This window comes from Marmota marmota, unplaced genomic scaffold (assembly GCF_001458135.2).
Source record: "Marmota marmota marmota unplaced genomic scaffold, marMar, whole genome shotgun sequence".
Taxonomy (NCBI): domain Eukaryota; kingdom Metazoa; phylum Chordata; class Mammalia; order Rodentia; family Sciuridae; genus Marmota; species Marmota marmota.
In genome coordinates this window covers 18,709,551-18,734,409 of record NW_025999960.1, presented here as the reverse complement: position 1 = coordinate 18,734,409, position 24,859 = coordinate 18,709,551, and the positions used below count along the sequence as shown (strand labels likewise).

Below are 24,859 nucleotides of genomic sequence, written 5' to 3'. Positions count from 1 at the left end.
TGGGGTTTAAATGATATATCTTTATTAAATTAAAAGGAAATATTTTATATAAAATCCTGGGGAAAATCACTAAGCGTTAAATTTAAGATTGGTAAAACAATCACATGGCTTCTACCAAGGTGTTACCGCAGAAAGACAGGTAAGCCATAGGTTACAGGTGCAGCCCCAATAAGATACTTGAGTCGGGGAGCCTGGCGGGCCTGATTGATGTAGTAGAGAAGTGGGGCTCCTGGGCCTGCTCTAAGCCAGCCCTGTAGCAGAGCCTCTGTGTAGCGGTCAATGTCTCGGTCAGTCACATCCCAGAGATTACCTAGATATAATGGGCTGGGAAAAGAGAAGAAATAATACAAAGTAAAGGTTCTATAACAGAATATACTTGGTAGTATGATTGATGGTGATGGGTGCAGAGAAAGAGATTGTGCCAATGAAGAGCTCCTTGGCCCATCATTCCAGAAGGATAGAAGAGGGCTAAGACATGCCAGGGAAATAGGTTGGTAGGCAGGTGGGGCATAAAAGCAGAGGGATTCAGTGGGAAAGAACCCGAGTGGGGGGCAGGAATCTTAATGCCTTGGGACAGGTCTCACCCCTGGAGCCTCACCAGCCAGACATGATGTACTTGAGCACAATGCCAGCTCCCTCCAGGTTTCCATGAACAGCCAAGGCTGCACTGCTGCAGCCAAATAGCAGAGCCACTGCCCGGCAGTTCAGCCGCAGGACGGCCTGCCCATCAAGGAAGCGGGCACCAGCCCCATGCCCTGCATAGCTACGGCAGAAAGGAAGTGAAGTAAGTATTGACCTACAGGCTTCTGCCTATGGTTCCAGAGGCTCTAAAGGAACAAAGCAGGGCTGGGGATGTGGCTCAAGCGGTAGCGCGTTTGCCTGGCATGCGTGTGGCCTGGGTTCGATCCTCAGCACCACATACAAAGATGTTGTGTCCACCAAAAAAAAAAAAACTAAAAAAATAAATCTCTGTCTCTCACTTTCTCTTTAAAAAAAAAAAAAAGAAAGGAACAAAGCAACCCATGGTGATACTATCCTTGGGACTGCCCCTCTCCACCTCCATGTCCTAAGCACTCACATATATAAGTCATGCTCTGTCAGGGCCGCTTGCACTTGTTCAGGGCTTGGCACTTCCCCGACCACCCCTCTCCAGCCAGCTTCCCTGCAAGGAAAAAGTAGGAGTAAGAATAGGGAACTATACAGCAGGGGTCATGTGGCAAACAGAGAAACAGTAGACAGAAGGTGGGCCGCAACCACCGATTCTGGAGAAAAGGCACTTTGTCCCTGTATTTAATCTCTACCATTCCCCATACGCCCTTTGCCTTCACCCCCCCTGACCTGCTAAAATTGGCTCGAAATTGCTCCTCTGTGCTTGACAGGTTATTGTGAGGGTTCAGGACATAGAAGGTACTTCGAGGATCCACCCCTTGGCTCAGCACTGCCGAAGCCCCACCCTAAGGAAAAGATACTGGTGATTAGGACCCTGGTTTCAGCAGAAGACCTGACCTCCAGTAAACTGTAAGCCCTTCTTCCTGTTTGATCCATTACTAAGACTCTTTGCTCTTTCTGCCAATCGTCCCCAGACCCCTACCCTCCAAACCCCACCTCTTTGATGATGGAGTAGCTGAGCAGGAAGCGGAAGGAGGGCAGCCGGGTTACAGGCAGTACACGGAGGCTGGGCATGCTTTCCCATGGCAGCTTCTGCAGGTCCTGGATAAAAAGCACTCCGAGGTTACTGTCCTGAGCCAGGTATAAGCAGGAGCCTGGGGTTAGTTGATAACCGTTACCCACTAGACACCACCCCTCTGTCCTACTCCTTACCTTGTCTAGCACCAAGACAAGGTGCCTATTGCTTGGTGCCATCTGGCCCTGTAAACGCCCTACTACTTCACTCAGGAGCTTCTGGGCTTGCTCTGGCTGAGTGGGGCACAGCCCGAAGGCGAGGGCCTGAATGTCCTGGGCAGTGAGAATACTGGCACCACTGAGAACAACCTGTAGGGGAGCAGCAGTTAATGGGTGCCTTAGCTGCCATCTGTCTTCACTCACTGCGGCTGGGGTGAAAGAACCAAGTACAATGGCTTCCCTCTCTGCTTCCTGAACTCACTTTCAGCAGATTGGGGTCAGGATATTTCCAGCCACATTCCTGCAGCAACTCTTGTAGGCGGGAGGCCTCCTGGGCAGGGCCACGCTCCTCACTGGATGGCAGCAGCAGCCCCCTCCAGCAACCCAACACGTGCTTCTCTAGGGAAGTGATGAGATCCTAGGAGTGCGATAGAGACTTCAGTTAGAGAAGAAGTTAGATTTCTTTCCCCATAGGCATCGACATTCTGGACATGAGGAAAGGGGTTTTCTAATATGTTTATTTGTCTTACTTACCTTCCTACCAGTCATAAAAGGTTAAAAATCTAGATCATTATAGATCACTACAACAATGTGACAGATATGAACAGGTGGGCAATGAAAGCTAAAGCCAGGAAGCTTTTTTTTGTTTCTGTGTATCTTTAAACACTCAATTGTCATATCCCCTTCAACTCTGGAGTTCTTATTATTTAAAACCCTCCCCAAGTGATAATTTTTATTGAGGCCTACACTTTCAGAAAGAACTTGAAGTAGCTCAGCATTGACCCAGGACCTCTGCCAGGGAAAGTACTACTGGCAACCCCTGGGTCATTTCTGAGGCAGGCCTGAGTGCCCTCCTCCCAATACACACCTCCATCCTGCGGTCCAGTGCAAGCCGCCCTGTCCACCATGCTCGCTTGTCAGTACAGCTGCTATTCTCTTTCTGGTCCTTCTGGATGGCATCAAACTCTCTCAGGGCCAAACTTAGTGGGAACTGTGGGTGATGGGGTTGCAAGATCTTGGCTCACCTAGGGATCACCATTTCTCTATCCCCCAACCACAAGATATGAACGGCTTGATCAGAGGCCACAGGGAACCCTACCTTGCTCTGGGCAGTGGGGATCTGCACAGTGACTGGGGGATTGTCCTTTTCCAGTCGGGTCAACAGGAGGGTGTTACCGACGTTTCCAGGCTGGAGGGTAGCCAGAGCCAACACACAGACAGTCACCCCTGACACACAGGACACACTCAAAATCATGTCAATAGTTATGAGAATTCCTGTCCCTATCTTCTGCATGCAATACTCCTATCCATCTCTCAAGACAATTCCAAGAAGTCTTTCCTGATTACTAGATGTTCAGGTACTTTTTCCTGCCCTAACATTTCCCTAGGGACAGGGAACTTGTACTTCTTTGTGTCCCCCACAACAAAGTCCCTACACAGAGTAAAGCACTCAAATCACCTGTCTGGGTGTTTTATGTAAGTATAAGAAGACCCCAGACAACTGAACTCAGATCTGAAAAAAGACAAGAATTTTCTGGTAAACCAAAGTTGAGGTTAAAAACAAGACTTCCTGATTCAGGGGATGTTTGTTTGATGACAGAAACAAATGGCTAACAGATGAAAGGTATGACATAAGGAATGCAAATTTATATAAACTGACCAATGCTTTAAACTCCTCCACCCAACTCAGTAAGAGGATACGGAAGAGGACAGAACAGCTCCCCTGCCACCGTACCACTGGGGATCAGACCCAGGAGCTCCTGGAAACTCTCCTTCTCAGGCTTGGGGAAGTGGTGAGATTCTGAAGTCCTGAAGGAAAAGAGACGCTGGATGCAGGCCAGGGGGACATCTCCAGGTTTTTCCTGGAGGCTCAGCCCCTGCAGCTGGTCTGCCAGTTCGAGTGATCCACGGTGCTTCTGGGCCTTGCTGCAGACAACACAAGTTGGAGTGAGCTCCTCTCCTTCAAAGTCTCAGCCCTCTCTGCAGTTTGCCCAGCATGAGCCTCAGTGATGGTGAGCACTCACCTGAGCTGTCTATGAAGGTGGGTGAGCATCTGGTGGCGACAGGTAATGGAGACAGACTCCGCAACAAGGAAAGCGGTAGCATAAGGATCCCGGTGGCCCAGGCACAAGGCTAGGAAGCGGCAGAGGTGGGCATAGAGTCCACTAGGAGGGCAGTGACTGATCCCACGGAAAGCAACACTCAGTGAGTCACATATGGAATCCAAGGTTGAAAGACCTAGAGGAAGGTTGATACTCTTGTTAAAGATAAATTCTCTATTTCAGAAAGAGAAAGAAAACTTCCAAGAAGGAGTCCCTACATAATCTCCCACATGGAAAAAAGCAGCTATCGGGCTGGGGCTGGGACTCAGTGGTGGAGTGCTTGTCTAGTATGAGTGAGGCACTGGGTTTAATCCTTAGCACCGCAAAAGATTAAATAAATAATTTATTTATTAAAGATGTTGCATTCATCTACAACTGGAAAAAAAAAAAAAAAAAGCAGCTATCATTCATGAAAGGTGATGTTCCAAGTGGGGTGCTATGCAATTATCAGGCATCAACTTATTCAGTCCTCCCTATGACCCACTGGACGGGGAAGGAAATAGATGTTCAGAGAGGTTAAGTTACTACACAGAATGGTGAGATTCAACCAAGTTACTACACAGAATGGTGAGATTCAACTGGGTGCAGGGGGGATCCAAAGCCAAAACGAGACAGAATAGAAAGACATAAGGAACAAGGGACCAAGAAGCTCAGCTCTCTCCAAGTAACCAAACTTCAATGGTTGGTATACTCACCAATGGCTACAGGTTCTGAGGGGAGCTGGAGCCAAGGACTGAAGTCCCTGTTGTTCCCTTTCTCTGGGCCTGGCATGGGCAACTCCTCCTTGTTAGAATCTCGTCTCAACACCTCACATTCTCCTACGGCTGCAGAGGCAGGAGCTGGTGCCTTCCCACCTGGGAAGAGAGCATGCCTTTTTTATGGAGTCCTTCTCCTGTCATCCTCTTTGTTCCCTGGAGCTACAGTCTAGCCCGAGAGCTAACAAAATTATTTTTCTTCCTAGACTGCTTTGGCCCCAGGGACATCTCCCCCTGCCCAAAACAAAAACAAAAATCCCACACACCCTCTACCTCTCATGTCTTGCCATCTTACCTGGGGCTGAGTCTTCCCCATCTGAGCCTCTAAGAGTCTCAAAGCTCATTTCCATCCTATTGTCATCCAGCTCCTCCTCAGGGATGGCCCTCATGACCTCAGGACCTTGCCTGGCCTGGTCATAAAGGGCCATCTGGGGATCCTGTTCTTCACAATGTCTTGATGCCATCTTCTTGGCCCTCCGACTCCTACTGTTCAGACCAGGGTTTCCAGGAACACTATTTGAGGCAACCACTGCATCTGTCTTCAAGCTTGGGCCCTTCCTAGCCCGGCCTCGGCCCCGGGAAGCAGTGCCCCGTCTTTTAGGTTCCTCCACAAGCCCTGCTTCAGTTGAAACAGGGTCTTCCAAGTCACTGTCATCACTGAAGTTTACCTGGATCAGAGAAAGGGAGAAAGGCCAAGGGGCTTTCAATAACATCTTTTAACAGCAGGTGGCACTGTGGAATGCCAGCAGGCACCATCACCCAGGCCTTTGGAAGACTTCCCATATTACACCTGCCTCTCCTAATTCAGGCAATGACTTCTAGGGTTCAAGGTGGAACTGGGCGGACGGAAGACGAGGAGGAAGGATGAGAAAGGGAAGGAAGCATAATAAAAAATGGAAGGGCCCTGGGGAGCTATTCTATAGGAACACTGCTTTGCAAAACCCTCTCTTCCAGGACTGCTCCCCCCCAAAACCACCTAATCACAGTCCCACTTCACCTTGAGGCGCGTCTGGACCCTGTGATGTACCCTGGGTGCCTGGGGAACCTCAGGCTTCTTTGTAGGGCAGACTTCTTCAAACACAGTGAAGGGAACAGGAACACGAGGGCCAGCTGGCCTGACGTGGCCTGCAGGCTTAGGTGTACAGGGTGGTCCTCCACCTTCCAGACCTTTCTGAGAGGTATTATGGAGGGAAAGGGGAGCACAGGATATCTTCTGGCGCCCTCGTCCTGAACACTTTTGGCTCCGAGTCTTTGAGGGCTCTGGGCCTGGAGGACTTTTTATTAATGGTGGCTGCCATCCCCAAGAGCTTGCAAAAAGTTGAGTAGTGCAGCAGCTGAGGCTACCCAGGTTCAAAAGGGCCTGAATCAAGAGCAGGTTGGCTTTCCAAGGCTCCAGGTGGTGTATTCGCGTTGTCATGAACTTCAGCCCCAACTCTACGACCTTCCTCAGGCTCTTGTTTGATGGCTGGCTCAAGCCCTCTAATGCCAGCTGTGTGTATGCCTGAGCCAAGATCTCATCCAAGAGGCTTGGGATGGAAGTAGGGGGAACTTTGTGACTCAGGAAAACTTGGAGAGCTTGATTGAGACGCTTGGCAGCTGCAGGGCAACCCTTCAGCACAAACTGCAGCAGATCCAGACCCTGGGCCTGATGGCCCATGGCCAGTTTCAGCCCCGCTGTGACCAACACCCAGCGCAGACAGACCACAGAGAGGACAGGGCTGGCACACAGTGAACAATCACAGGTGGGTGAGTGGGACAGGAAGCCAGGGCTGGGCTGGGGCTTGGTTTTCAGGACTGGGGAGGAATTTGTAGAAGGTACATTGGGGCCAGGCTCCTTAGTCACAGTGGCCACAAGCTCCAGAGCAGGGCCTCTGAGGAAGGGTTCCTCCTCCGGGAGCTGTGGGGGATGTGGGACCTGGGCCTGTTGTTTCCCCTTCTGCAGGTGGACCTTCTTCACAGAGTCTGGATGCTGGGCCACCCCACCAAACTCTAGGGAGAGAACAGAAGAATTACAAAACTAGGGAAAAAAGCCAGGTGCAATAGCACATGCTTGTAATCCCAGTGACTCAGGAGGCTGTGGCAGGAGGATCACAGGTTCAAAGCCAGCCTCAGCACTTTAATGAGACCTTCAACAACTTAACAAGACCCTGTTTAAAAAAGGGCTGGGGACTTAGCTCAGTGGTAAAGCACCCCTGGGTTCAATTCCCAGTACAAAAAAAAAAAGATGTTGAGGGGAACTAAACCTTTTTACATGGTGACATGTTACAGCTTGTGTGCTACCCACCATCTACAGGCAGGCCACACAACTGCTCACCTGTGCAAGACTCAAGCAGGAACAGAACCTGCTGCAGGTCAGACTGACAGAGGTCGATATCACTGCGGGCCAGCTCCAGCTCACCCTTCAGCACCAGAAACAGGGCACACCTTGTTGGGAGAGGAGATAGAACCCATGACTGGAAGCCTTAGTTTCCTGGAATCTTGCTCCTTTCCAAAGCAGAGCCATCATTGTCTTTCCCTGCCTCTAGGAGGCCTTCTACACTCCCTAAAGCTGACTTCTACACTCCCTGGGGAAAACCCCTCTATATTTCTATCTCATCCCAACTCATCCTTGTGCATTAGGACAGGATTTCTCAACTGTATTCCTGAAAAAAAAAAAAAAAAAAAACATAGGCAACTAAACTTAGGGAAAGGCAACATATTAGACTTCCTTTGGAGATTTACAAGGCATATTAGCATCCTAAAGGAGATGTAGAGTCCTGTAGGGAATAAAACATCCAGCCATGATTAACTCAGCATTTCCCACTTAGCCATGGAATGCCTTCTTTCATTAACCCCTCTAAATGTATCATGTAATGTTTAGAGTAGTTTGGGGATTCATGGTCAGGAATGCATGGCACTAAGGGGCAGAATTTGCATCTTCTTAGGCCCCCCACTCACTGGCGAGGCAGCTGCAGCTTTGTTGTAAGTTTCAGAGCCTCCAAACAAAAGGCCTTGGCTTCGCTCACACTCTCTAGGTGGCCCAGGCGACAGACCAGTTTCTCCGAGCAGCTCAGCACCTCTGTAAGAACCTGCCATTTTTGTACCAGATTTTCACCTGTAGTAAAGGAAGAGTCAAGACCTTAATACTCAGCCACAATTTGGATCCTAAGGAGACAAAACTGCCAGCCCCACTGTCTGGCCCATCTATTTCCACAGGGCCCTGCTCTCTTCCTCACTCACCATAGTCCAGAAATGATGTCTCCACGGGTGTTTTTTGAATAGAGAGTACATCACTACCCAGAAGCAGGATGATGATGCTTCGAAGGAGCTTATGTGAGTCTATGAGTGCTGTCTCAGGTGTCTGCCAGCCTGTGGTGGGTAGAGTGGAAAACGGAGGAAAGTATTGTGTCCAGCACTCTGCCACATTCAACCAGTAAGATAGCAAAGCATGCTACTGCTCTTTTCCTTCTTCACCCAAGGAAGACAGAGCTAGTTAATCATAGAATTCTTTCCCTCTAAGATCCCATGGGATCACAGAATTCTCTCTAGTTTAGTATTCCAAATAGTCCTTACTTATTATAAATAAGAGGTACCAGGTGAAGCAAAACTCATTTGCTATTCCAGGTCTATTCTGTGTAGATCCAAGGTAGGCTGCTGCATATGGTTGGACAGCAGAGGGAACAAGGGCTGAAAAAAGCTGACAACAAACTATGCCTATCCAAAAAGGGCCATCTGCTCTACTATTTCACCTTGTGCCCAGAGCTGCTCCCGCAGGGCATCTGAGAGGCTGTTCGATGAGAGGCTAAGGTAGAGAGCCAGCAGTTGCAGGGCTTGGACGCGCAGCAAGTACCAAGCCTTGGATGACTTCTGGAGGGCAGGATTCCGAAGGACAGACAGCAATAGAGAGACACCCTCATCCACCTGGGTGAGACAAAGGACCAAAGGAGAGCAGTCAGATATGGATTTTGGAGCTTGGGATCCCTTTGCAGGTCATGTGACCCAATTCCTTGCTTCCCTCCCACCCCCTTTGGTACTAGAGATTGAACCTGGGACACTCTACCATTAAGTTACATCCCTAGTCCTTTTCTTTCTTTTTTAGTTGTTGATAGACCTTTATTTTATTTATTTATATGTGGTGCTGAGAATTGAACCCAGTGCCTCACACTTGCCAGGCAAGTGTGCTACCACTGAGCCCCAGCCCCAGCCCATAGTCCTTTTCATTTTTTATTCTGAGAGAGGGTCTCGCTAAGTTGCTAAAGCTGGCCTTGAACTTGCAATCCTTCTGTCTTAGCCTCCCAAGTTGCTGGGATTATATGACTGTGCCACCATGCCAAGCCAATCCTCTCAATTTAAAAATGGAAAAAAAGAAAAATAGAGGCTGGGGTTATAGCTCAGTTGGTAGAGTGCTTGCCTTGCATGCACAAGGTCCTGGGTTCAATCCCAAGCATCACAAAAAAAAAAAAAAAAAAGAAAAAATAAAGAAAAACTAGGCCTCAACAACAGCAAGGTGCTAAGCAATTCAATGAGACCCTGTCTCTAAATAAAAATACAAAACAGGGCTGGGGATGTGGATCAGTGGTAGAGTGTCCCTGAGCCCTGAGTTCAATCCCAGGTACCCCCCTCCACACACACACGCCAGAAACAACAACAAAAACAACTAAAGCCTGAGAGGGTACAAGACTTGACAAACACACAGCTAGTTTGGGAGAAAACGCAGGTGTTTTGGATTCCATTGGCTTTCTAGTATAGGGCTTTGGTACCTTCCGAGGACCACTCTTTTCCCAGTTTCTAGTCCCCCTCGTCACTCTAAAAACTGCAAACCAATGAAAAAGATAATATTTTAACTAGAAGAGACTAACAAGGGCAAGGCTAGGAAACTTCTACTGCTTCTTCAGGTCAGCAGCATATTGCCTAGCTCCAGGGAAATCTCAGAACCCAAATATCCTGAAAATCCTAAAATCTTTGTAATACTCAGGCCCTCTGGGGCTTTTAAGAAAGTGAGAAATGGGGCTGCGGGTGTTGTTTAGGGGTGGACTGCTTGCCTAGCATGTGCAAAGCCCTGGTTTTGATCCCCACCACTAGAAAAAAGAAAATATACCTTCTGGTGAGTCCAGTAGAGGTGACTTTGAAGTAGATCACAGGTGAGGGAAAGGAGCATGTATGTGTCAGTGGTCTGATCGAGATGCTTCAGGTTTGATTCCACCTCTTCCAGGTACACCTAAAGAAGCAGTCAGAGGGTATGTGAACATGCTAGTGAGGAAACTAGGTTCTTTGAAGAAGCTAGGTTCTTCAAATTAAAGTGAAGTAAAGCATTCACAAGAAAATGTTTGTTTACAAAGCCAATTGAATATTACATTATTTCAAATGTTATAGTTTTCTTTTTTTTTTTAAATTTGTTTTTTAGTTGTAGTTGGATACAATACCTTTATTTTATTTATTCATTTTTATGTGATACTGAGGATTGAACCCAGGGCCCCGCACCTAGTAGGTGAGTGCTCTGCCACTGAGCCACAATCACAACCCTGTTACAGTCTTCTTAAAAATTGTTTGCTCATTGAAATTTTCATCTAACAGTTGATTACCATGCTAGAAAATTCTTTCTAGGGCTGGGGATGTGGCTCAAGTGGTAGCGTGCTTGCCTGGCATGCGTGCGGCCCGGGTTCAATCCTCAGCACCACATACAAAGATGTTGTGTCCGCCAATAACTAAAAAAATAAATATTAAAAATTCTCTCTCTCTCTCTCTCCCTCTCTCTTTAAAAAAAAAAAAGAAAGAAAGAAAATTCTTTCTAAAGGAAAGAAGCAAATAAATACAAGTTTATGTTTCCTCCTATTAGATGGAAAAAAATGTACAGAACCTTCTAATAACTTTTCTTGCCATCCAATAGCTCGAAAGGAGTGGAGAAACAGGCATATGTATATAATCTTGAAAAAATGCCATGAATGCTATTCAATGGCAGGAAGACCCAGGAAAATGGTTGATTTTGTCCTTTAAGAAATAGATGTATAAAATGCTTTATCTGTAATCTTAGTTACTAGTGCGGGGCTGAGGCAAGAGGATTATAAGTTTGTGACCAGCCTCAGCAACTTTGGGAAATCCTGTTTCAATATAAAATACGAGAAAGGTGGGAGATATAGTTTAGTGATAAAGCACCCCGGGTTCAATTCCTAGTACTTAAAAAAAAAGCTTTATGAAGAAGGTGACAACTGGGCTGGGGATGAGGCTCAAGTGGTAGCGCGCTCGCCAGGCATGCGTGCGGCCCAGGTTCGATCTGCAGCACCACATACAAACAAAGATGTTGTGTCCGCCGAAAACTAAAAAAAAAAAAAAAAAAAGAAGGTGACAACTGATCTACAACATTATTTAAAAAAAAAAAAAAAGTTGAAGTTCACTGAATCAAAAAAGGAAGGTTGAGGAAAGAGGTGCATTTCAAGGTGGAGAAATCAACATAACTGAAGATAGAGGGACAAACAATAAACATAAAAGTAACCAGTAAGTATTGGCAAAAGATTCATGGGAGGAGGTAGAAGAAAAAGCATGAACTAGAACAGAAAAAACTACAATAGAGCTGGGTATGGTACCTGTAATCACAGTTATTCAGAAGGCTGAGATAGGAGGATAACAAGTTCAAGGCCAACTTAGTAACAACCTCAACAATTTAGTGAGATTCTATCTCAAAAAAATAAGGGCTGGGAGTAACATGGTGGCAGAGCAATGAGTTCAATCCCCAGTACTCCTTTCCCCAAAAACAAGATGTGCAGTAGGGTCTGGATAGTATTCTTTAGGTAACAGAAAAGCCATGAAAATCTTTTCAGCAAGAAAGACATAAGATCAGACCAATTCCTACTAGTGGTAGAAGATCAAGTTGCAAAAGGAGAAATGGCTAGGGATGTAGCTCAATGGCAGAGCTCTTGCCTAGCATGTGCAAGGCCCTGGGTTCCATCCCTAGCACCACAAAAAAAAAAAAAAAAAAAAAAAAAAAAGAGAGAAAAAAAAAATAAAGGGAGAAATTGAAGACAAGAAAGACCAACTAGGAGACATTGTGACAGCTAACCAGGATGGATGAAGCACCAACTAGGGCAAAGGAAACAATTTGGGAAATGCAGGATGGGCAGCTTCCTGGAGCCATAGTTAAGACCTATGATCAATCAGTCCTTTTACTAAGAAGTAAAAAAACTGCTTCTCCCCATAGTCACCTCTCAACACTCCACAGTCTACAGCAGTCCAACAATGGGGTACAAGGGGGAGAAGCTGCTCCTTCAGTATCCTATCTTCTCAGGGAAAAGATGGGCTTATAAAGCCATGTGTCACCTATAGCCTCTAGACTTGGAATGACTGGTACTCACCTGGGCATAGCTGGGACAGCCGAGGCTCAGAAGGAGCTGGGCGAGGTGGCAGGAGGAGCCAGCTGCCTTTGCATGGTCCTCTAGTCTCTCAGAAACAATCCGAAGAAGCAGGAGAGCCTCCAGAGCCTGCAGAGGCTGGGCAACCAGAAATAGCAAGTTGACTCTGCTGCCATGCAAGCTTCCATTTCTACCCTCCATTCCCTGACCCACTGGGACCTTGGGCAGCAATCTGACTTTGGGGCCTGGATAGAATGTGGCTACACATAGAGATCCATCAGACATCTTTGGGTATCCTGCAAACCACCCTACTTCTTTTGATTTAAAGCCTACATTCCAATCACCAGCAATAGCCAGGACTTACTGAGTGCTTATTATGTGCCAGGCGCCCGTACCAAGAAGTTTACATGCATTGACTCATTTAATCTTCATAGCAACTTCTAATCCCAATGTTACAGCACAGGAAACTAAGACTCACATAGGTTAAGTTGCTTGTCTAAGTTAACACACATAACAGATATGTGGTAGAGCCCAGACTCAAATTTAGGGCTGAGTTACCCTTCCCTGTGCTAAAAATGGCTGAAAGCTCATAGTTAACAAAGCTCTTTTATGTGCAGTGATTCTTAGCAGGTTCATAGGCCCAAGAAGCTCAGTTTCTGACTTACCCTTGTTTCAAATGCTTCCATCAATGCCCTGTCCCATTCATTACCTTTGCCACTAGCTGATAGAGGGCCACTAAGATCTGCAGTGAGGCTGCTGTCTGCTGGAGACATCGCACAGCTGGGGCCTGCCCCTGTGTAAGCAACTCCTTCCACAAGGCCAGGGCTTGGTCCAGGCATTTGGACTGAGCTATAATTCGGAAGAAAGTGACCACCTTCAGTGCATGGGCCATCTCAGAGAATATGGCTTTCTTCATAACATCCTCTGCCCTTATTTCTCTCTACCCTTAAACCTCTGCCTCCCTACCTTACCACCCACCTCCCCACAACAAGGCCAGCATCTCCCATACTAGGGAGTCCTTATTCTGCTTTAAAGAAACCACAAAGGAGATGTCCATGCCACACTGTGTTTACTGCTCTCACCTGCATCGGCAGCCAGGTTGAAGGCAATGTTACTGTACAGGAAACGATTTTCCTGGAGTTTATCTTCATAGTTCAGGTCATTGACTTCAAATTCTTCCAGATTACTGGGAGCCTGGGCTCTTCGATCCCTCTCAATACCCTGGATGGGTAGATCAAGGTAAAAACAGGGCTGGTACCAGCTTACTGGGAGCCCAGGGCAAATGATTCCCACACACAGTTCTGTTCAACCTCACTTACTTCCCGCATTTTGGCCTCCAAGGTACAGATGTAGAGCCATAGCAAGGCCTGTGCTTTATCATCCAGAAGTTGATCTTTGGCATGCACCTTGGGCTTCACAGACTCTAGGAGCTGCAGGGCTTCCTGGATAGCATCTAGGGCAGAGCTGTAAGAAGATGTACTTAGGCTGAGCCCACAATAAGTACTGACCACAGCACCCTGGAAAGGGCCTGTTCTGCAACAGCAATAGCTAGAGCTTCCATGCCCACAAAATGAGTGGACACTAAGCAACAGAGAGGAAAATGGACCCTAAAGAGAATAAGAGGACCAAGACAAGGAGCAAGAGTGGCTTCACCAGTTATTCCTTCTCACCAGTCAGTCTGCTGGGCAAAGTCATGGTAACACAGCACCTGAGCCAGTTCCACCAGGTGAGTGGCTCGTGCCCATGCCCCAGCTGGTGTCTCCTCAGGACTCAGCTCCAGCAGGTCACAGATGACATTGAAGCGTTCCTGTCCAGTATCAGCCCGTACTGCCTTATAGGCCTGCAGCTCTTCCTTCAGCAGGAGCGCCAGGGTCTCTGGGTCCCAGCCATTTAGGCTGTCTCGCAGAGTCCTGAGAAAGGGAGGTTTAGCACTAGAGAAGATTCTGGAAAGCATGAAAACTCTGCACCAATAGCAAAGAGTCCCAGTTTTGGCTTAGACTTCTCTAAGCTTATTTGTGACTTTAAAACTCTAAATGGATAGCATTTTTCCTTTTTTTAATATACTGCAGTGGGCTGCACTAAGAATCACATCCAATACCCATGACCTATAAAGCCCTATGTGTTTCTGCCTTTGCCCACCTTGACCACCTCATTCCATATGGTTCCTACCCTATACCCCATGCCACATTCTTCCAACATGCTGGCTTTCTCAAGCTGTTCCCAAGCTTGTTCTCATCTTGGAGCCTTTGTATTTACTACTTTCTCTAAAAGGAATTCTCTTCCCCGAGATTTCTTTTCTTTCTTCTTCTTTTTTTTTTTTTACCAGTGATTGAACCCAGGGGTGCTTAACCACTGAGCCACATCCCCAGCTCTTTTTATTTATTATTTTTATTTTGAGAAAGGGTCTTGCTAAATTGCTAAGGACCTTGCTAAGTTGCTGAGGCTTCAGTCCCTGCCTCAGTCTTCTGAGGTACTAGGATTACAGACCTATGCTACTAATGAACCCGGCCTGAGATTTTTTTTTTTTTTTAATATTTATCTCTTTTAGTTGTACACAATACCTCTGTTTTTATTTATTTATTCATTTATTTTTATGTGGTGCTGAGGATTGAACGCAGGGCCTCTCACGCGCTAGGTGAGTGCTCTACCGCTGAGCCACAACCCCAGCCTGAAATCTTTAAATAGTAGATTCCTCCACATCCTCAGGTCTCATTTATCACTTCTTCCAAAAGTCTCATCTACAGTTGTTCCCTTGCCAGGCATGGAAGAGTATGCCTCTAATCCCAGAGATTTGGGAGGCTGAGGCATAAAGACTGCAAGTTCAAGGCCAGCCTCAGTGACTTAGCAAGACCCTGCCTCAAAATAAAAGAATAAAGGGCTGGCGATGTGGCCCAGTGGTTAAGCACACCTGGGTTCAATCCCCCAGTAGAAAACAAAAAAAAGTTGCTCCCTCTTTTAGCAAATCAGTTTGTCTTCATGAAACATATGAAATATACTTGCTTTTTATATTTCTGCAAGGAGAATATAAACTCCACAAATATACTACTATACCCCAAGTACGTAGGATAATGGCTGACACACAGTAGGCACTCAATGCATAACTAATAAAGGAATCACTGCCTTTCTCAGATATAAAGATTAAGGGACACAACCATGAGAACAAAAAGCCACCCGATCCATGGAGCAACTCACTTCAGTTGTAGCTCCTTGTCTCCAGCCCTGGCAGCATCCATCTTGACTCGAACCCAGAAAGTGACTGGCTCAGTCATGTGTTCTAGGCTGTAGGACTGCAAAGCTGCCAGCCATAAGGTCACCATCTTGCAGCCCTGGGCCTGTCTGCCCATTTTCTTCAAACTCTCTACGTGCAGCAGGAAGCACCTATGCAACTGACAGAAGACAGGGATAGACCAAGCTGGAGGGAGGAACAGGTGAATGTGTGCAGTGGGAGGATATGTTTATAAGCACATGCACCCCGTGATGGGGGATTGTCAGGTGGTCCTCCTGCTCCACTCCCACCTTCATCAGAAGATATCTGAAAATTAAACACCTGGGTGATCTCAGACTGATAGGTTTCCATCCCAACCTTCCCTATAGTCATCACCCACATCCTTGAAGACCTGCGTTTCCTCCTGTAATCCTCCCTCAGCAACTGGAACTGCCTTGTGCTGAGTCAGAAATGCAAGACCATCCTAACGCTTCCTTCTCTTTTCTCCTTCCCAGCCAGTCACTTACCAGGTTAAACCTTAACTTTTTATACCCATCTGCTTCTTTTCATCCCTTGCACAGCTGGTTCAGCTCAAGCCACCCTTTCCTGCCTAGGGTGCAATAGCAGCCTGATTACCCAGTTTTGCCACAGGGATGCCAGAGCAATTTAAATGAGAATCTAATGTAGGGCCTCCACTTAAATCCTTTAGACACTCATTGCCTCACTTGACATGAAACCCAAAGTCCTTTACCACACTTGCCTATCCAGCCAACCTACCATTTCACAGGTATTCTTGTTTAAGACATTGGTGCAAAGGACCATCTTGGGGAAAGCTTTTAAAATATGTAGATGCCTGAGGTCCAGTACTAGAAATTCTGATGCAATTAACTTGGGGCAGGATTTATTTATTTATTTTTTTAAGATTGAAAATTGAACCCAGGGGTACTCTACCACTGAGTTACATCTTCAGCCCCTCCCCTATTTTTTGAGACTGGGCCTAAGTTGCCAAGGCTGGCCTCAAACTTACGATCCTCTTGCCTCAGCCTCTGAGTCACTGGGATTACAGGCACACACCATCTTGCCCAGCAGGAATGAGAAATTTTTAAAGTTCACTCAGAGTTGAGCACACTGGTGCACACCCATAATCCTAGTGACTTGGGAGGTTGAGACACGAGATCACAAGTTTGAGGACAACCTTGGCAACTTAGCAAGATCATGTCTTAAAAAATAAAAAGGGCCGGGGATGTAGCTCAGCAGTAGAACACTCTTGGGTTCACTCCTCAGTATCACCAAAAAGAAAAAAAAAAAATTCACTGAGGTGATTTAATGCAGCCAGGTTATGAACCACCAGCTTAAGACAAGACTAAATATAAAAAGTCAATTAATCTAAAGAAAAAAATGAAGTAACAGAACAAGTGAGATTTGGGAAGTACTGCCCCATGCTACAAACATGTAGCTCCTAAACCCCCTACTTCAAGGCAGGGTCCCATCCCACCCTTTGACATTACTCAAGCCCCTACTACATAACCTCCCTTCCTGCCCTTCTTATTCCCTCTTACCTTCTCAGGAGGCACCTCAGGATACGTGCCTGGCTTTGCCAAGCCCAGCTGCTGACAGAATGGTTCAGAGACAACACAGGCCTCAGCATACAGCTTGTGACTATAGAAACTATAGGCCAAGTTACTGGTGTAGGAGGCTGCAGGGGAAAAGAAAGTTAACCACAGGAATGATTCCCACTGCCCTGTCTTGCTGGAGAGGTAAAGAGAAGTTCAACCTGGTGTCAGCACTGCAGCTTCCAGATCAGACAGGCATCCCTATCACTAGGGAATGAGAGAGGGGCAGCCCCCCAACCTACTCCAAGTCACCCTCTGCCCTCCATTCCAATTAAGTGAACCCATACCACCAGCCCTTTCATTCTTGTTTTACTAGGGCTGAGTCCTCATTTCCACAGAAGACCAATCTCTTCTCACATGCCAGTCTCACTCCATGCTCCAAGATCAGCATTTAAGGGGAAACATTCTGGTCTGTCTCTCACCTTCTCCTTCTCTCACTCCACCAAAGCCACACAAACTTCCTTGATATTCTTCAAATACACCCCTTCTGCCTCAGGGACTTGGCTCTGCTTCCTTTGGCAGAGATGTTCTGTCCCAGCTATCAACATGGCTAGCTCCCTTCCTTCTTCCAAGTCTTTGCTCACATGGCTCTTTGTATGAGACCTGCCCAGAATCTCTGACTTCAGATGGTAACTTGCCCCCTCACCCATGAACTCCTAAATCCCTTTCTAATCCTGCTTTACTTCCCCCACACCACGCTTTTTTTTTTTTTTTTAATGAAGTACTGGGGATTGAGTTCAGAGTCTCATGCATGCTAGACAAGTGTTTTTCCACTAAGCTACATCTCTAGCCCCTTTAAAAAAATATTTTGAGAAAGGATCTCATTAAGTTGCCCAAGGTAGGCTTAAGCTTGTAAGCCTTCTATTTCATTGTCCCAAGTAGCTGGGATATTTTTATGGGGGTGAGGGGAGCAGGTACTATGGATTGAACTCAGGGGTACTTTACCACTGAGCTATATCCCCAGCCCTTTTTTATTTATTTATTTATTTATTTTAAATTTTCAGACAGGATCTCCCTAAGTTACTTAGAGCCTTGTTATATTGCTGAGCTGGTCTTGAACTCACAATCCTCCTGCTTCAGCTTCCCAAGTAGCTGGGATACAGGCATGTACCATTGCACCCAGTTATCCCTCCTCCTATATTTTTTATTACATTCTAACATATTGATAATTCAATTATTATTATTTTTGTTACTGGGAATTAAACCTAGGAGCACTTTACTACTGGACTAGATCCTCAATTCTTTTTATTTATTTATTTTTTGTTTGTTGCTACAGGGGAATTAAACCCAGTGGCACTCTACCACTGAGATACACCCCCAGCTCTTTTTATTTTTAATTTTGAAATGGGAGTTTTGCCAAATTGCTGAGGCTGGCCTTGAACTTGCAATCTCCTGCCTTAGCCTCCAGAGTTGCTGGGTTTCCAGGTGTGAGTCACTACCAACAGTTAGAAATGTTCTTTAAAATTTAAATACAAAGGTCATAAAGTTGCATGGCACATACAGACTTTTCTTTTCTCTTTTTTTTTTTGGTACCAGGGATGGAACCCAGGAGTGATTAACCACTGAGCAATATTCCCAGTCATTTTTATTTTTAATTTTAAGACAGGGTCTTACTAAGTTGCAGAGGCTGGCTTTGAATTTGCAATCCTCCTGTCTCAGCCTCAGCACATTTTTCCCAAAATAAACACCAAATCAAATTTCGAAGTCAATGAGGGGAGGGAAAAAAAAAAAATTAATGCCTGTTCTTTAGCCTCCTCACTAGTATAAAAAGCAACTGATCCTTATAAACACCTCTTTTACTGCCTCCTTAAGCGACAAAGAGCCCCCTCAGTGGCCAGAACGATCCATCAAGTACTATTCATCTGCCTAAGGAGTGATGACCCTCCCAAGAACCCTGTATCTGGGCCCAGGGCACTAACCAGTCATCCCTAGGTAGTCAGTCAGCTCTCGGCCTGACAGACCTTCTAAGGCCTCCAGCATCCAGACAACAGTAGATTTGCAACTCTCCACTAGATGGGCCAGATCAGCCAAATCAGCTACCTAAAGTGACAAGAAGGGGCTTGAGGGTGAGAGGAGTCATGCCAGGTCCAAGGTGACTTTCACCCCACTCCACACTCAAAGCCAAAACACCACCCCAGAGCTCTCCCGAAGAGCAACCCAAGACCATAAGCCCCTGTTCAGATTCCTTCATTCCCAGATGGTACCTGACAGCCTTGAGCAAAGTCATAAACCATCACAGTGTAGAGGTGAATACCCTGAAAGTGCATCTGAAGCAAAGACTGCTGCTGCTTGGTACAGTCCCCATGGACCTAAGGAAAGAAGGGGAAGGTGGGTTTTAGGAGCAGAAATGAAGTAAGTTTCAAGCTGAAGACTCCCCAGAGTTCTAGAGAGTTGACACAGCTCAGGGAGGAGGAAGGACATTGGGAGGGGCCATAAACCTCTTAGGATAGATTAGGCTGCATGCCAGGCATAATCCAGAGAGCAGTTTAACAAAGAGGAACCAGATCTTGCCAGATTCTAGACTTGTATTAAGTTCACAGATCCACATCCCGCCCTACCTCCAGGTCCTTAACTCACCCCATCCCGCAGTTGCCGGATAAGAGAGCAATACCCTCCAAGAAAATCAAAGAGGCTCAGAATAGCATCCAGTCCATAGCGCTTCTTGATGCTTAGCTCCAGGCCTGAAAGGAAGAACTGGCAGGTGTCATACAATGCCCGGAGAGGAGGTGATGGCATCCCCATACTGTTGTTCAGGATAGCTGATGCCTTTTTCAGAAGCGGGGCCACTGCCTGAGATTCTTCCTCCCCAATTTGCAGCAGTTCAACACCCAACTGGCATAGCTGGAGGCTGGGGGCTAGATTGGTATTCCTTAGGTATTCATGTGCCTTCTCCACTGCACCAGTGGCCTTTTCATGGTGGTGGCTCCAGCAGAGGCGACGGCACTGTTCCAAGGTGAGCTCCAAAAGGCAGAGGGCCCTCTGGGGCGAAAGAGGGCAATGAGAGCCACTTTCTTGATTGACCAAGACTCCAATCACATGTCTGGAGAGCATGTCATCTAAAAAATCTGCATCTGCTTCATCTAGACCATGCCCACTAGCATCAAATAGCTGATGGGCAGCAACTACTCGACAAGCTGTTGGAGAGGAAAAGTGAGGAACCTCACAGGGAGTACTTTCATCTTCCAAGAGTACTAAGAAGCTCAAGGCCTTCAGCCGAGCCGAGAATGCAGCTCGCCGCTCTAACAGTGATTCTGCTCCTTTCCAAAGCAGAGAAAAGCTGCCCCGAGTTACGGCCTCATAATCCTGGGGTGCAGCTTGTTGAGAGCACTGCACCAAGCAAGCATGGAGGGGCTGGGCAAGGTGAAGCATAGCCTCTGGGCTTCTCTGAGAAGCAACATTCCGCAGTAAGATGAAGAGAATGCGTTCCAAGTAGAGGGGAGGACGCTGGGGGGTGGACATCAAGTAGCCATCACAGGCCAGCTTTGCCAGCTCCAGTAGGCTCTCCAGGTGCCCAGAGCAAGCTAGCTTGGCAGTCAGCTGCTGGTTGCAAGCCCTCAGGATGGCATCACAAATCTGTCTCTTCTCAGCATCAGATCGGTTGCTAGGAAGACCAGCTGGTGGCTTGGACAGGAACTCCTAGGAAAAAAGAAAGATGCATGAGGCTAGGAAAGATGAGAAATAAGTAGGGAAAAGAACTAAGAATGAGTTTGCTCCAGAGAAGTTCCTCTACTTATCCATCTCTTCAAAATAAGGCAAAACACAAAACAGCTGAGCTTGGGAAGCCAGGTGTGTCCTGAGCTAGACAACAACACCCCCACCTTCAAGTCAGGCAGCAACTCTTCAGCCTTCTTCTGGTTGCTTAGCAGAGTCCCAAAGTTGACTCCTTTTAAGTTCCTCATGGTGCAGAAAGCTACGGAAAAGAAAACAGATTAGAAATGGCAGAAAAGATTTGGAATGGAGCTAACAAAGAGGACTTGAAGGCAGTGGCAGATATTAGGCAAAGGTTCCATAAGAAATCCTAGCCGGAAAGCTGGGCTTGGTGGCACACCCCTGTAATCCCAGCTACTCGGGAAGCTGAGGCAGGAGATTTGCAAGTTCAAGGCCAGCCTGCACAATTTAGTGACACCCTGTCTCAAAATAAAATAAAAAGAGCTGGGGATGTAGCTCAGAGGTAGGGTGCTTGCCTAGTATGCACAAGGCCCTGGGCTCAATCCCCAGTAGTAAAAGAAAAAAAAAAAAATCCTTTCCGGAAAGAGCGATGACAGGACGCCAGGCTTCCTCTCTCCCTTTCTTCAGGCCGATACGCGTCCTCACTACTCCGCCATTCGACGCCTTAGGCCTCCACCAAATTCTATGGCGCCCATCAGGACGTCCCAAACTTTCGAAGAGCTGCCGGCGCCTCTCCCCAAAGTCAGCGCTGAGAAACCCATACAACTCGGCGCGAACACACGTTCACGAGCCCCTCCAAGCCTTACCGCACCCAAAGTAACTCTCCTTCTAGGACTCACTTCCAGATCAGTGCTCCACAAGGATCTCTAAAATAATCTTCGCTTTCCGCGCCAGCCCCTCCTTTCAAATATTTCCAGCAGCCAATCAACAAGAGCGCCTAACGCCGACGGGCCGCGCGGCGTTCTGGGAGTTGTAGTTTACCCGCCCCGCTGCCCGTCACGTGACTCCAGCCGGCGTGGTGGACTGCATCTTTGAGAAGGAAGGCCTTTTGGGGGCGCGTGTCACCCCTTTTTTCCCAGTCAGGGCTGAGTTCCTCAGTTATTGCCCTCTTCTTCGCTATCGGGAAGGCCAGATCTTCGCCACCTTCTCGCTTTAGTTCTGAGCTGCGGCAGGTATTTGAATTTTAAGAGAAGGGAATTAGATTAGATTACAACAAAAAACTTGTTTGGGGGCTGGGGATGTGGCTCAAGCGGTAGCGCGCTCGCCTGGCATGCATGCGGCCCGGGTTCGATCCTCAGCACCACATACCAACAAAGATGTTGTGTCCGCCGACTAAAAATAAAATAAATAAATAAATATTTTTAAAAAAAACTTGTTTGGAAATTCACGCCTTTTGGTTACTAGGAAAACAAGGGGGTGTAACCTTCTACTGAATCCTTTATAAATACGGTATTAGGGGGTCAAAGAAATGAGTACTATAACGACCTCCAGCGCTAGTGCCCATTCTCGCTGCCTTCCAGCCTTATTACTTCTGTTGATTGAATGAGGAATATGGGATCTAGTGCTCTTTGATATAGGATAAAGGGTAGGGTTGGGAACAGGTTGTGATTGAGGTGAAGAACTAGGACAGTTCATTCACCGGAATCTTTCATCCCAGTTGTTTTGTTTTTCCTTGTATTTGGAATTGTACCCAGTGGTATTCCATCACTAACCTATGTCACCACTCCCCACACCTCCCACAACCCAACCCCTGGCGCTGCCCCTTTTATTTCAAGACAGGGTCTCATTAAATTTTGCAGACTGTAACTTGCCATCCTCCTGCCTCAGCCTTCCGAGAAGCTGGCATGCACCACTGCTTTTAGCTCTTTCATAGTCTTTAATAGTACTAACCATTCCCCAAATATACAGATTGAGCAGGAGCTGCTTCTCTTTCCTACTTCCTCCGAGCCTTCCAGTTAGTTTTTCCTTGATGTACTCTGCTGGATAAATCATCCTTCTCTATCATTATGGAACTGAGAATCTGGCAAGGAAAACTTTTTAAAAGAACAATAACTCAGTATTGGAATGTACTATTTATGCGGGTGCTAAATGTGCATTACAAACATTTCAGGTATATATCCTGTAGTGCAAGGGACCCAGAAGAAAGGAAGTGTTCATAAATTTCGTTTTGTTGTTTATAAATTTTTTCACCAATGAATACAGTATTTTTCTCAATACATCATTCTCATTTACATAATTTTTAACCACTGAGCCACGCCCCTGCCCTATTTTGTATTTTATTTAGAGACAGGGTCTCACTGAGTTGCTAAGCACCTCACTGGCTTTGAACTCAGATCTTCCTGCCTCAGCCTCCTGAACTGTTCTACAGGCATGTGCCACCATGCCCAGCTCTACATATTCTTTTAGACTTTTTTTTTTTTTTTTGAGAGAGAGAGAATTTTAATATTTATTTTTTTTTAGTTATCGGCGGACACAACATCTTTGTTTGTATGTGGTGCTGAGGATTGAACCCGGGCCGCACGCATGCCAGGCGAGCGCGCTACCGCTTGAGCTACATCCCCAGCCCCACTACATATTCTTTATTGAGTGTTCTAGGTCTCTTTTTCTGATGTGCTTATTATACCTATTTGATTTTGAATTCAAGTTATGGGCAGGATGGTGTGCACCTTTAGTCTTGGCTGCTGTTTGTTTTGTGTTGGTTTTTGTTTTTTGGTACCAGGGATTGAACCCAGGGGTGCTCAATCACATCCTCAGCACTTTTTTATTATTTTTTTTCTTTTTGAGATAGGTCTTGCTAAGTTACCTAGGGCATTATTAAGTTGCTGAGGCTGGCTTTGAACTTGCAATCCTCCTGCCTTAACCCCTCAAGCCCTGGGACTACAGATGTGGGCTGCCAGCCAACTAGTCCCTGCTACTCTGTAGTCAGAGGCAAGATGATTGCTTGAAACCAAAAGTTCAAGACCACTTGAGCAACATAATAAGACCTTGTCTCAAAATAAACTCAAGGGCAGAGAATTTATGCTTTTTTCTTCCTTTATTTTTTATTTTTTTTTTTTGGTGGTGCTGGGGATTGACCCCAGGGCCTGTACATGCAAAGCAAGCACTCCACCAATTGAGCTATATCCATAGCCCCAAATTTATGCTTTTTTATTCCTCTTCCACTTATGACAAGTAGGAAGTTATCTAGAGAACAGGCTGGAAGTGAGCTTAGTGGGAATGCTTGTCCAGGATGTGTGAGGTCTTGGGATCCATCCCCAGGACAAAAGAGAGAGAGAGAGAGAGACCGCGAGCAAGAGAGAGATGGATAACTGAATAAAATGTTGCCTGAGGGCTGGGATTTTGGCTCATAAGGCCTTGGGTTCCACCCTCAGCACCATAAAAAAACATAAATAAATAAAATAAAGTATTGTGTCCAACTACAACTAAAAAATAATTTTTTTAAAGAGAGAGAGAATTTTAATATTCATTTTTTAATTATCGGCGGACACAACATCTTTGTTTGTACGTGGTGCTGAGGATGGAACCCGGGCCGCACGCATGCCAGGCAAGCGCGCTACCACTTGAGCCACATCCCCAGCCCCAAAAAATAATTATTTAAAAAAAAAATGTTGCGGGGCTGGGATTGTGGCTCAGCGGTAGAGCGCTCGCCTAGCACGGGTGGGACCCGGGTTTGATCCTCAGCACCACATAACAAAAACTAAAAAATGCATTGTGTGTGTCCATATACCCCCAAAATAAATATTTTTTAAAAACTGTTGCCTGATATGAACTGGAGTCACATAATTTAATCCCTCATCTGACTCCGAAATTTATAGAGAGAGCACAGAGCTGTGCGTGGTAGTGCATACCTATAATCTCAGCTATTTGGGCAACTTAGCAAGATGCTGTCTCAAAATTTTAAAAAATGAAATAAAAATGACTAGGGATATATAGCTCAGTAGTAAGGCACTCCTGGATTCAATCTCCAGAACCCCGGTATCAAAAAAAAAAAAAAAAAAAGAAGCAACACAGAAATATATATTTAATATAAGTAAGTTAATATATAAAAATGTATATATCTAGGGCTGGGGTTGTGGCTCAGTGGTGGAGCATCTGCCACATATGTGTGAAGCACTAGGTTAAATTCTCAGTACCACATATAAACAAAACAAAATAAAGGTTCATCAACAACTAAAAAAATGTTTTAAATGTATATATCTATATAGATATATGAATATAGCATAAATATAAGCATATTCAAATATGTTGTTATGTGTTGCTTAACAATGGGAATTGTTCTTTAGTATTAGTGCAGACATGTTGTTAGCTGATCTCATCATTGTGTGTGTGAACATCACAGAATTTAAACAAG

General features: G+C 46.1%; 1 protein-coding gene across 4 annotated transcripts; it reads right to left on the bottom strand.

Moving 5' to 3' along the window:
- Espl1 (extra spindle pole bodies like 1, separase) lies at positions 1-21,794 on the bottom strand. 4 transcript variants are annotated; one of them, XM_048802813.1, is made up of 31 exons: positions 21,315-21,792; positions 20,658-20,749; positions 19,417-20,475; positions 19,044-19,148; positions 18,759-18,879; positions 16,786-16,922; positions 15,214-15,407; positions 13,692-13,931; positions 13,341-13,485; positions 13,104-13,242; positions 12,731-12,870; positions 12,025-12,159; positions 9,777-9,896; positions 8,428-8,599; positions 7,919-8,047; positions 7,637-7,793; positions 7,014-7,123; positions 5,697-6,688; positions 4,995-5,367; positions 4,640-4,798; positions 3,867-4,080; positions 3,578-3,768; positions 2,942-3,069; positions 2,711-2,833; positions 2,105-2,260; positions 1,822-1,992; positions 1,606-1,710; positions 1,339-1,454; positions 1,079-1,162; positions 599-763; positions 1-324 (listed from the first exon to the last, which is right to left on the bottom strand). In XM_048802813.1, exons 2-31 carry the CDS (start codon positions 20,736-20,738, stop codon positions 123-125), a joined length of 6,363 nt encoding a protein of 2,120 aa, XP_048658770.1. In that variant the 5' UTR covers positions 20,739-20,749; positions 21,315-21,792; the 3' UTR covers positions 1-122. The 4 variants fall into 4 exon arrangements, with proteins under 4 accessions (XP_048658770.1, XP_015349019.1, XP_048658771.1 ...); XM_015493533.2 differs by having other exon boundaries at positions 21,348-21,792; XM_048802815.1 differs by having other exon boundaries at positions 192-324; positions 585-763; positions 21,348-21,793.
- Between the last annotated feature and the right edge of the window lie 3,065 nt (positions 21,795-24,859).

What these genes read in the sequence shown, in the direction of transcription:
- Espl1 (XM_048802813.1), bottom strand. Translation starts at nt 20,738, where the DNA reads ATGAGGAACTTAAAAGGAGTCAACTTTGGGACTCTGCTAAGCAACCAG. An exon ending in ACTTTGCTCAAGGCTGTCAG is followed by an intron (nt 18,880 to 19,043) that starts GTACCATCTGGG and finishes TTGTCACTTTAG; the next exon opens with GTAGCTGATTTGGCTGATCT. An exon ending in TTGTCTTGGTGCTAGACAAG is followed by an intron (nt 1,711 to 1,821) that starts GTAAGGAGTAGG and finishes CTTTTTATCCAG; the next exon opens with GACCTGCAGAAGCTGCCATG.